Source organism: Urocitellus parryii, chromosome 11 (assembly GCF_045843805.1).
Source record: "Urocitellus parryii isolate mUroPar1 chromosome 11, mUroPar1.hap1, whole genome shotgun sequence".
NCBI lineage: Eukaryota > Metazoa > Chordata > Mammalia > Rodentia > Sciuridae > Urocitellus > Urocitellus parryii.
In genome coordinates, this window is record NC_135541.1 from 103,658,198 (window position 1) to 103,670,895 (window position 12,698).

A 12,698-nucleotide genomic window follows, 5' to 3' on the forward strand; every position below is an offset into this window, starting at 1 on the left:
CCGAGAAACTTCTATCTTGAAACTTCTGAACTAAAGAAAGGCCTATGAAAAGATTCAGTGTTGAGGAAGGAATTCAATGAAAGTTTGGAACTATGGGAAGCTAAGTGCTCTATAAATACCTAAGCAGAAAAATAATGTAACAAAGTACTTAAGTTATAAAGAGAAAATACTATAATTATCTGGGTAGTAAAACCAAATTGTCTTCAAAGGAACTAAGATCAATTGGCTCAAGCTACTCTTTGGGAATTAAATTTGTCCTTCCAGTTTTCACAATATTTCACTCAGCTTTCAGCTACACTGGTATTCTTTTACTCTTCACATAGGCCATACTCTCTCCTACCTTTCGGTTCACTGTCTCCCTTTGATGGGAAAGTTCTTCCATATCTACTTCTTATCCCTTCAATAATTTAAATCCTGTTTCCTTTCAAATCTCAGTTCATAATTTTTAAGGAAAAGTTGACTTCTCTACCTAGACAAAAACAGGACATGAGACTGCAATTGCGTAGAAAGGATGTTCAAAGAGCTGTACTTTAATTCAATTTGCTCCTGTTGGAGCTCTAGCCCTCATCACTTTTACTCCATGTGATAGGAGTCACTGACATGTAATAAAGAATGACTTGTTTCAAAAGGATCACTGGTTGTTGTACTGAGACAAGGCTGTAGGGGCAGAAAGGAGGGAGAGGGCTTAAGAGGCTACTAATAATCCACTCCAGGGCCTAGCGCATGGAAGATGAAAAGTGGTCAGATTTGAAGTATTTTGAAAGCAAAACCAAATGAATTTGAAGTAAAGGCAGGGTGTGAGAAAGAAGTAAAGAATGACAAGTTTTTTTGGCTTTAGAAACAGATAAGATATTGTCATCAGCTAAAATGGAAAAAATTGTGGGTAAAGTTGGTTTGGGGAAAGAACACAAGTCCTATTTTGGCCAAAAGTCTGAGGTGTTTATTTAGATATCTAATAGAGATTTAAATAAGCATTTGGCTATAAAAGTCTGGATCCAAGACAGAGATTTCAAAGTAAAGAAAATCTGTTGCTTGTTAACATTCAGTGTTTAAAGCCACAAACTGGATGAGAAAGTGAGCAAAAGCAGAGAAGCAAACCAAAGGAATGAAACCTAGAGCACTTAAATATTAAGAAATTGGGGAGAAGGAACCAGAAAGAAGACTGAAAATGAGCCACACACTGACACAGAAGTGTGATCTACTGGAAGTGAAATCAATGTATATCAAGGTAAAAGGAAACAGGACACTTGGTTGTTCTTTGCAACAAATCAATATCATAAAAAGAAATTGATACAACGGCTAAATAAAACACGTAGTCCTAACTTTGATTCTGCTTTGGAAAAAAACAGTTGAAAATGATATCCTGCGGTCAAATAGGTGAATGTGGTGTGAATATTGAAAGAAATGAAAGTTTATTGAAAGGCTGAAAACTGTTAACTTTAAAAGCAGGATAAAAAAATAAAAACCTATTTTGGTAAAAAATATACATACAGAGAAGACTGGAAAAGATATACATTAAGGTGAATGTATAACTTTAGTGATGAATGCTCAATGATGGGACTGTGAAGATTTGATTTTTAGCTTGCTATATTTTCTAATTTTTTCCACAATGAACATGCATTACTCTGTAATAAATATTTTAAATATTTATCAAAGTCATTAATGATTTATGAAATTATTAAGAAGACTGACAGGTGACCTTAGGATTAAATAACATGGAAATCACTGAGGACCTTGACAAGATCTATTTAAGTAGAGGCAGCAAAACTGAATGGAACTGTTCAGCAGTTCCACATAATGTTAAACACAGAGTTACTGTATAACCCAGCAATTACATGCCTAGGTACATACTCAAAGTAGTTGAAAATATATTCATACAAAAATTTGCACACAAACATTCATAGCAACATTTTTAGTAGCCCAAAGTGGAAATAATCCAAATATCCATAACAGATGAATGGAAAAACAAAGTGTGATACAATTGGCCCTCTTTGTCTGCAGGTTCCACAACAAACCATGCATCAAAAATTTGGATTTTTTTTTTTTTTTGTCTGTACTGAACACATACAGACTTTATTTTTTTCAATATTTCCTAAACAATAAGGACAATTATCTACACAGAATTTACATTGTACTAGGCATTACAAGTAATATAGAAATCATTTAAAATATACAGGAGGAGATAAGTAGCCTATTAGCAAATGCTATGCCATATTATAAAAGAACTTAATTATTCAAAGATTCTGATATCCCTGGGAAGGGTTCTGGAACCAATCTGTCACAGATATTGAGGGATGACTATATATTCATACAATAAAATATTATTCAGCAAAAATTAATGAAGTGCTGTTGCCTCCTACCACACGGATGAACCTTGAAAATATTAGGCCAAGTAAAAACAAAACTAAACTAAACTAAAATATATTGTATGACTCCATGCAGATGAAATGTTTGCAACAGACAGTTTTACAGAAACAGTGGTACTTAGACAGGAAAGGATAATGAATGGGGTGATGGCTATGGTATAGGACTTGTTCCTGTTGTGTTCAAAGTGTATTGATGGTTGCACACCTCTGAATAGAATAAAAACCACTTTAAAAAGGGAGAATTTAGTGCTATGTGAAATATATCTCAATAAAGCTATTTGCAAAAATAAAAAGGCAGCAGAGTCTAGTTGATGTACTTATTTCAATCCTATTCAGTATTTTTTGATTTAGTATTTTCTCTGTTGTTGCCAGGACACATTTTTAAAAATCTTATTCCCCCATATTTGCTAATCATTTTCTAATTCTTCTCTCTTCTTAATCTCTATCCCCACACTACGTTCAAACTCTCCAAAATTAAAAAAAAAAAGAAAAATGTATTCCTCTATTAAGAAAAACTACATTTCACTGTGTAAAAAGTATTGATACTTTTTACACCATCTATATAATATATGAACATATTACCAAAGGAATAAAGGGAGAGGGGGTTCTGCTGTCTAAAGATACATCACTTTAAGCCAACAATATATCAAATAGCCTAAATTCCAAATATTATTTTGGATTATATAAAATAACTGACAAATTACAAAACAGGTGTCCTTCCCTCTTGAAAAATGGTTAAATACTTAAGTGATGCTGCTATACTACATTTTTAATGAAATTTTTAAAATCAACAATGGTAGATAGAAGTTATCATTATTTTACAGGTAAAGAGACCAAGAGAGTACTTTTAAAGTCAAAGGTAAATTTAAGTTTACTGCTAATTTCCTCTCTTGGACTGTAAAATTTAATTTAATAGTACACACTAATTATCTATTGTTGGAGTAACACCTGAGCAATTTAGCTAAAGATACAACAATAACAAAAACCTTATATACAAATATTCAAACTTGGGAAGTTTTCAGTTAAAATAATAGAAAAATATAAATTTTTTCCTTCCAGAAAAAGGTATCTAAGAAAATGGTTCAGACACCTCATGTATATTATTCACAAGTCATACATGAATCACCCTCTTCTGTATTTCTTAAATTCTATAATAAACTGATGAAAAAACAGGTTTCATTTTCAGAATACATCTATATTAACAATAGTCCCGCTGTTTATCTGCAGTTTTGCTTTCTGTGATTTCAGTTATCCACCATCAACTGCTATCCAGAAATATTAAAGCAGAACATTCCAGAAAGAATTAATTTATTATAACTTTTTAAAAAATTCTGTCATTTTGAGTAGTGTGATGAAATCTTACACTCCCCTGGCTCAAGACATGAATCATCCCTTTGTCCAGGGTATCCACTCTATATCTGCTACCTGACCTTTATTCACTTATGTAACTGTTATCAGAGTGACTGTCAACAGTATTACAGTGCTTGTATACAGGGTTCAGTACTATCTCCACTTTCGAACCTTCCATTTGAATAGCATTTCTGGTAGATAAGGGTGGAATAATATACTAATATAAAAGTCTATTTAAAAAACACAGTTATTTCATATTAAAGTCTTTCAATACATAACATTTTTATTATTTTTGTTGCATCTTCTTACGCATTTCTTCAAGAGCTGCTTCTTTCTCTCTTAGCACTTGTTTAAGTCTTCTTATTTTTTCATCTCGGACGGTTTCTTCTAATTCTGGTGGTGTCACTGGAAAAATATCTTCAGTATATTTTTTACTAAAGAAATTACTTTGTTCAAAAGCTGCATATGAACTCAATGCACCTTTCTCCTCCTTCTTGTGGGAACAGTGTTCTACTTCAGTTATCTTTTCTTCTCTGGTTTTGCTGCAGCTTGTGGGAATGTTATTTTTTGATACGTCTGAAGTCGGTACAACACTGCATAGGGGTTGGGAACTGGTGACAATAGTTACCCCATTTATGACTGTGTTGCAGGTACTCTCAGTTTTTCTCTTCTTTGTGTGATCCATCTTCTTCATGTTTTTGGATTTTCTTTTCTTATTAAAACCCTGTTGCAATGTTGAGTAAGATCATGAAAAAAAAGTTATTGTCATATATATAATGTGCTCTCAAATTTAACAAAATTTGCAAACACAAATATTTAGCAAGTAAACTCAATTCAATGAAATTTACTTGGGCCAGTAATAGCAAAAAAGACCGGGATCCTACTGTGTGGTATCAAAACAAATAGCATTGCATATAATCATAGTCACTGAGAATAAACTGCTTAATTCACACCATTTCTGTTCACGTATTAAAAGCTCTATGGACATACCAGCAAAATACAATAGCACTTGTGAAGCACCTGAGAAATAGCTGATTTAATTTTTTTTTCTTTTCCTTTGCACAGAAGATATATGTGGAAGGAAGCTTTTCATTGGGCAGGGTTGAGGTTCAGAATACTAGATGATAGATGACCATATAGTCATAACCAGAATGACAATAGATAAAGTTACAGGGACATATCTTTTCATTATTACTGACCACTTAGGTTGCTTACAATGTATTAATAGTAAAATTGCAATGAACATCTGCATGCTTATATTTTCCACATTTGGATAATCAGTTGAAATGTTATGGTCTGTTCTTGTATTACAATGGGAAAAAAAGATAATAGGTGAATAAAAACACTTAAAACAATGTCTTAACTGGGGATAGATTTTTATCTGTGCATGTTTCTTTTAAACATTGTTTTGGTATAATACATACTTGCAAATTTGATAACAATCACCATTCATACCAGTGCACAAAACTAAAAACCAAATTAAAAAAAACTAATATATTCATATATTTTTGTAGTATTTACAAGGGACACTTTAAGACCTATTACCTGTTTTCTCTCTTGTTCTTTCACCACAAACTCTGTCTCTGTGTTAGTACTACTCTTCATCACACTGCTAAAGGAATCAAAACTTTTTCCAGAGTGCAAATGATCAGGAATTCGAGTAAGGCACACTCGCAAATCTTTAGTGAGACCAAATATCTTTTTAAATTCAGCATCGCTCTTCAGACATGATGCCTTAACACTATTTCCTTGAGAGACTTTCTTGTCATTTCTTCCTTGAGAGACTTTTCCTAACGTTGATGCCATCTCATTCTGTATCTGGAATTAAGAAAACACAAACAATACTACTAATTACTCAATTTATCAGACTAGTAACTAAGAGATTATTTAATCTTTCATAAAAAAGATATCATGCTTTTAAGGATTCGCATTACCTTTACCTTACCACCCACACTCAAAATACTGAATTTAAATAAAATCTAAAATAATTCCCCTGCAATTTCTACCTTTAGCTTGTTGCACTAGAAAGGTAACAGTCCATTCTCAAACAACTGAAATGAGAATAGAGGCCAATAACTACTTTAAAAAAAAATGTAACATTATTTAGAAATTAGTCTTCTGAAACATTATGTCTTTAATCAATTGTGTAATTATCAGAATTCACTTCCTTACATCTCTAAAGTTTAATGGATTATTACTGAAGAGGAAAAATACTGACATTATAAAGCAGACCTCTAAGTAAAACAAGGAAAAGGTAGGTACATGAGTATATAATAAGCACACAAACATTCATATCTTAAGAACAGAGGGTATTGGTGGGCATGAGGAGTCAGAGAGAAGGGCTAAAATAAAGAAAAAAGAAACCTGTTTTAACAAAAATAAATAAATAAACCCACCACCAAAGATAATGATAAAATCTTATTTCCACAAACAACTGAAAGATACTGACTAGTCCTATCCCACCCTTTCCACATTAAAAAGAAAAAAACCTGAATATTTCTCCAATACCTTCTCTCTCTCTCACACACACACACCTCCTCAAAAAACCCAGTTCTCTATATACATGTTGCTTTTTTCATATACTAAAAGCATATTATATATATATATATATATATATATTTATGTATGTACACAATTTTACTAATCTTTGAAGTCGTATAATCCTCCCCCCAACTCTTCTAAGAAAACTTGCTGTTCTGCTTTTTTTTTTTTTTTGGTTGTTGTTGTTATTAGTTTGTTTTTGTTTTGAAGAGTTGGTATCCAAATGATTCAAGATATTGTTTGGACTTGCCTAATTGTACTCCTTCTCTCCTTAGATGAGAGTTTTGATTTAATTAAGTATATGCATGATGGAGTGGGGGTGGGTAAAAGAGGTATCATAACTGAGAATTAAGAAAGAAAAAATTTCTATATAGATATATAAAAAGAATACCCTGACATGGGAAAATTACCTTTGATTCTTGGTCTCTGAAAACATACTGTTGTGAAGTAACAGTTGTTGCATCAACAGAGGAATTTATTTTCTCTATGCTCTGGATCGTATTTCCTTTTCTGGGGGCATTCTGTCCTGTACTAAATCCATCTGGAAAGACTGGCTTTGTGAATAAAGTCTTACTCTGTTTTAGGTAGTTACTGGATTGATTCATGTTATGTGGGTTTGTGGTAGAAAGAGATGATTTTTCGAACATTTTATTCTTCTCTGCACTTAGATTAATCATGGAAGCAAGCTGGGTATTTGTAAGTGATTTTGTCTCCATCTGTAAAGATTTACTTTTAGCCAAAACAATATTTACAACCTCTCTGGATATTTCTGTGACAGGACTTGAACTCACTACCTGTGATGTGTTTTTTCTTAGTGGAATATCAGGAGAAACAGAATTCTGATGATCAATTTGTGATGGCAAAATATCTGCCCCCTTTTTAGCCAACAGATAGACTTTCCCATTAAACATAACCAAAGCATTATCTTTAATTGGCACACTTATGGATTGTGTCCCACTAGGACTGATGGTACTCAATGATGGCATATTTACAGTATTATCTCCCAAACTTTTCCTATCTACGAAAGTTTTTAAAATCTTTGAAGCCACATTATTTGAAGATTTAACAGGAACAAGAGATGGAGTACAAGGCCGTAGATTTTCTTGAAAAATCCATTTCACTGGAGCAGCTTGAGAATGCTGACCACCTTTTAATTGTGTCTCTGCAGCAACTTTCGATGGAATTTGGGTGGTATTTAGTATCAATGGCTTTGCTATTTCTTTAACAGGTTTTGGATAGATATTTTGAAAGTTCTTGGTAACTACATTTTTCACTGTATTTACAGGAGATACATAAATAACTGTTGGTATTTGGGAGGACTCAACTGCTCCTGAGGTACTTGTGGTTGCAGCTGCAAGTATCTTTTGCTGAACTGAAGGAGGCAATGATGATGCAGGTACGGATTTCACTTCAGCATGGGCTGGAATTTGTAAATGATGCCCGGAAGGCAAAACTGGAGACTTCACAGTCATTGGAAGATTCGGGGTTTTGACTACAATATAAGATGAATCATTTTGTGTTGAGGGAGGAACAGCAAATGTTTGCATGGTGAGTCCATCAATTTTCACACCATGACTCTTAACTTTAGAAACTGATGAGGTAAAATTTTCAGTTCCCACAGAAGTAACTCTACCTTTTTCTGCTGTATCTACTGTTCTTGTAAGAAAATACTTTGAAGAACTGGCTGGCTGAAAAATGGGCAATTGAACTGATGCACTTGTGGAAGAGCTGGAAATCTGAGTCTGAAAAGTAACTTGAACTGGTTTTCCTGTATTCCCTTTCAAAGCATCAGACATGACTGAAGATTGAACTAGTGGGATAAGATTTCCAGAAGAATTAGGAATTGGAAGTAATTGCAGAAGATTTTTTCCGTCCGAGCCAATCGTCTGAACTACTTGATACATGCAGCCTGAAACACTTAAAAGAACATTTTGAGTAAATAAATACAACATACTACATGGTATATACATTTTATTTTTAAACAAATATTTGCAAAAATTATTTTAAACTATTAAAATATAATAAAATACATAATTTCTTATTTTGAGTTTGCAAAGAGAAATATCTCATAATTAGGCAATAGATATGAGATATTAACATTTTTTCTCAGTAGAGATTTCTAAGGTTTTACCCTATATGATACTAGAATAGACTCCTTGAAACTATCAGCATTATCCCTTCTCCATTTCCTTGAATTCTTTCCTTTTCTCCTTTACTTTTATTAGCAGGATTCTCATTCCCACCTCTACTTATGTTTATTCTTTTATTCTCACTTTTTTTCTTTCAAATCTATTCTATCCTCTTCCAACTGACAATGAATCACAAGTTCAGTTGTCAACCACTTTTATTTTCCTTAAGACATCTCACATGGTGATATGCTAGTATGCCACATTTCATACTATAGAGTTAACTGGGTTTCTCATGTAAGAACCATTTCCTCTTGTGATTTTTGTTATAGTACATTTGAGGTTTGGTGCTAAATAGTCTCTTGTCCTTATATTAGTTTAATTATCAATTGTCTCATCAACCCATCTGTATAATACTACGGCAATTTTAGCTGAACAGTTGTCAATGAAGGTAGAACAGACTGGAAATCAACACATTCTTTGTAACTAAGCCAACTGTGATGCTCATCGATTGTTAGATTTTAAGAAAAGTCAATACATACTAAATCTCTGTATAATAAATTATTTGGTGATTACTTAAATGCAGACATCTTAAGTTATTTATAACTAAAACTATCTTTCAGTTCTTGAAAAATATTGAGCTCTCATGGTCTCCAGGGCCATCTTACATGCTATCAGTCTACCTAAGTACTCTTCCCAGACATAATTCATCATAGAGCTCAAGTCTCAGAATAATTAATATTTCTCAAGAGATACATTCTCTGGTCAACTTAACTTCCCATGTCTTTCCTTCATAATTAATCTATAACATTATATCAACTAACTCCCTTTGACACAGGATGTTATATAATAACAGTGTTTGTTTTCATATCTATAGACTGTCTCCTATGCTAAATTACAGCAACATGAGTAAGAGTCCATATGGTTTTCATATACTCAATGAATAAAAAAAAAAATCAAAAGGACATTTTACGATGTGAAAATTATACGAAATCCAAATTTCAGTATCTATAAATAGGTTCTTAATATTACCCAAAGTCACACTTTGTATTTTGTACATGGCTGCTTTCATGCTAAATGATAGAGTTGAATAGCTGCAGCAGAGATCATATGGTTCTCAAAGACTAAAATATTTACTACCTAGTTCTATACAGAAAAGTGTTTGGTGGCTCCCCAGATACACCAACTTGTAATCTCTTAAACTACTGTGTAAGTGGATATGTAGAGACAATTATCATTAAGTAAGATAAAGGATGTATTTGAAAGAATACAAAAATGCTTATTCCTTTTGTTAAAATATTCTCTTCCCAAGGCTTTCAGTTTCTTTGCTAACTCATCCAATCTGAAGGACAGAACTCTTCTTCCTACTCTGTACTTTTTCCTACATTTCTTTTATATAAATAACTTTGATTACTAAAATACCACTTATATGTCAACAATTCCCATATTTATATTTGTACCTTCTTTAAGATACAGGCTTATTATATATACCTCTACTTCCCCTTGACATTTTTTTCAGAATCTTAAAGGCTCCTAAAACTGCATGGCTAGACTATCTCTGCCCATCATTACACTCAAAATTCCTTGCTATCTCATCTCTTAGGCACCTAATTCAGAGCACGTAAATCTTGTTTTCTCATCCCTTGTATCTAATCCATCAGAAATCCTATCGATATCATTGTTTAAATTTCCATTACCTGTTCAATTATTTCCAAATCAACTGTTGCCACTCTAAGATAAGGAAATATCATCTCTGACTTAAGAGTACTCCAGTAGCTTCAAAATTTCTTTTTCCCTTTGGTCATAGATATCCTCTCCCTTTTAGTTCCATTCAGTACACTAAAACTGGTCCTTCCTGGCTTACAACATTTCTAGTTGCTTCCCATTATTCTTCGAATGGCAGAAAGAAAACCATTACTTCTGATACAATGGAAGCCAAAGGAAGAGAGGATTTAAAGAAAATTGGGCAATTATATGGAAAGCTTCTGAGAGTCCAGAAAGAATGAGGATTAAAAATATACACTGGATGGGCTGGGATTGTGGCTTAGTGGTGGAGCATTTGCCTAGAATGTGTAAGGCCCTGGGTTCAAGACTCATCACTGCATATAAATAAGTGAATAAAATAAAGGTTCATCAACATCTAAAAAAAATAAAAACATATACACACTGGAGGAAAGACTGGCAAGAAGCTAGAAGAGGAAAAGCGGAGTTAAAGAAGAGAACTTTCTTTTTTATTTATTCATTTTTTAAGGTTAGATGAACCAAGGCATATGTAAATGCTCATATGAACCAGTTAAGAGAAAGAAATTAATAATTAAGAGAGAAAAAGATGACCAATAAGGAGTTATCAAATAGAAACCAGAAGACAAGTAGAGGAATTAAAACTTATAGCAGGAGAAATATCTTCTTCTATTGGAATTGAAAGGAAGGTTAGGTATACTTGCAGGTAAGGTACATAACTTTGGTGTCAGCTGCAATTCTGATCTGATAGCATTTATTTTCTTCATGAAAAAGGATATGACATCATCTACTGGGAATAAGAGCAAACATAGGGAGAGATTTGAGGAGGATCAAAAATTTGGAACACTCTTTGTGAAAGAATAAGCTGACCATAGAAAATATTAGAGTTGTCAGGTGTGTACTAATGGATGAGGGAGGCAGGTAGTAATTATGAATTTGTAGTGCTACTAATTTGTACTCTTGTGAAATTTTCTTTCTCTCACTATATACAAGTAAAGAGAAAGCATACTGCTGAATTCACACAGGATGGCGATGATTTCAGAAGGGTACAATGAAAACTGAAAAGGAAATTGATAAGAGATATTAAAATGATAAAACAGAATCTAAACTAGACACAAAGGAAATTAAAGAATCAAGGTTAAAATATAAAGAAAAAGGACTGGAACGTCATATAAAGTTAAAGAAGTCATAGTGAAGCCTAGGGTATAGCTCAGTGGTAGAGCACGTGCATGCTCAATCCTCAGCATAAAAAAAAAAAAAAAACCCAAAAAACCACAATGGAAGTATTTAACAAGTAAGCTAGAAATATAAGACCTGATATTTAGAAAGCAGGATGCCTGAATCAATAATTCTGTAGATGCAGCAATTTCATCTGATAACAAGGACTACAGAATTAACTGGCTATGACAGAATGGAGAATAAAAAAACTGGGGGAAAAGATCTTCATATCAAAGAACCAGGCAACAAAGATATTATCCATATAGATGTTGAAGTCATACAGAATTAGAAAGAAGACTGTGAGCTAGATGCCTAGTTCAATGGCAGGAAGACGGTAGATACTCTTAATGAGCCACAATTAAGAACTGATATTCCAGAAAGTTGTCTTGAAGCCCACTTTTTTGCAGTCTATTTTCTATCCTACAATTCTATTAAAACTTCATTCTCAAATATTACCAAATACGTCTTCATAGTTAAGTCTGTCTTCATCCTCATTCCCTTCGTACTGTCTGTTGCCAAGTGACACTGATGGCCAATTATACTTTCATCTTGAAACTCGTCTCATTCTTTTTGTGGTTTCTAGTGTGTACAATTTGTTTCTCTTGATTTTCTTTGCCCTCCCTTCCTTATTCATTTTTCGGCATTTTAAGTATTCAATCATGGCTATTCTTCAAAGTATAGTTCTTGACTCTGCTTTTCTTCTTTAAGACATTCTTCCTTAAAGAGTACACCAATTTTCATGGTTTCAAATATTCCCCTCAACTACTTCCTTCGTAATACTGGCTCCTAGGGGTACATGCTTTTATTCCTATACCCAATATTGATCTCAGTTTCATAGTTGTGATGTCTTATAAAACGCTTCCATTTTAATACCATCATTTAAAATTCAACAAGTTAAAATTAATCTCTATTAAAAACTAGTACTTTATCCTACTTTCCAAACATATGATAGCACTATACACCAGGTCATAAAGGCTATAAACCACCAAGTCATCTCTAAAGTATCATTATTATTTTCTTATTCACTTTAGATTCCCTGTAGCACTTTGCATTCATACTTATAAAATAAACAGTACAGAAATGTATACTGAACAAAATACCAAGTCTATAGTTTTCTATTTTTTAACAGACTGCATCCATCTTTTCTTTTTTCACCATTCCAACTTCTACCATCTAGATTAAACCTCATCATCTTGTCTAGAGCTCTTCCATCTGGTTTCTTTTGCTTTGATGTTTAAGCTAGTTTTTCTGGTTGCAATTACTACTGACTAGTATGTATACTAGGATAAATTGTTTTCATCCTGTTGCTTTGTGCTCAAAGTTTCAATGTTAATCACTGCCAACCCAGTTTTACAGG

The 12,698-nt window shown here is 33.0% G+C and overlaps 1 protein-coding gene across 4 annotated transcripts in view; it reads right to left on the reverse strand.

Moving 5' to 3' along the window:
• Nucleotides 1-12,698, reverse strand: part of Lrif1 (ligand dependent nuclear receptor interacting factor 1) — a 19,391-nt gene continuing 6,693 nt past the window's right edge. For 2 of the 4 annotated variants that reach the window (XM_026402836.2, XM_026402837.2), the window contains exons 2-4: nucleotides 6,668-8,174; nucleotides 5,262-5,534; nucleotides 1-4,440 (exon numbers count right to left, since the gene is read on the reverse strand). In XM_026402836.2, the coding sequence (XP_026258621.1) occupies nucleotides 4,003-4,440; nucleotides 5,262-5,534; nucleotides 6,668-8,174 (2,218 nt within the window). In that variant the 3' untranslated portion in view covers nucleotides 1-4,002. The remainder of the gene's footprint in view (nucleotides 4,441-5,261; nucleotides 5,535-6,667; nucleotides 8,175-12,698) is intronic. The other 2 variants (XM_026402838.2, XM_026402839.2) reach the window with 2 other exon arrangements.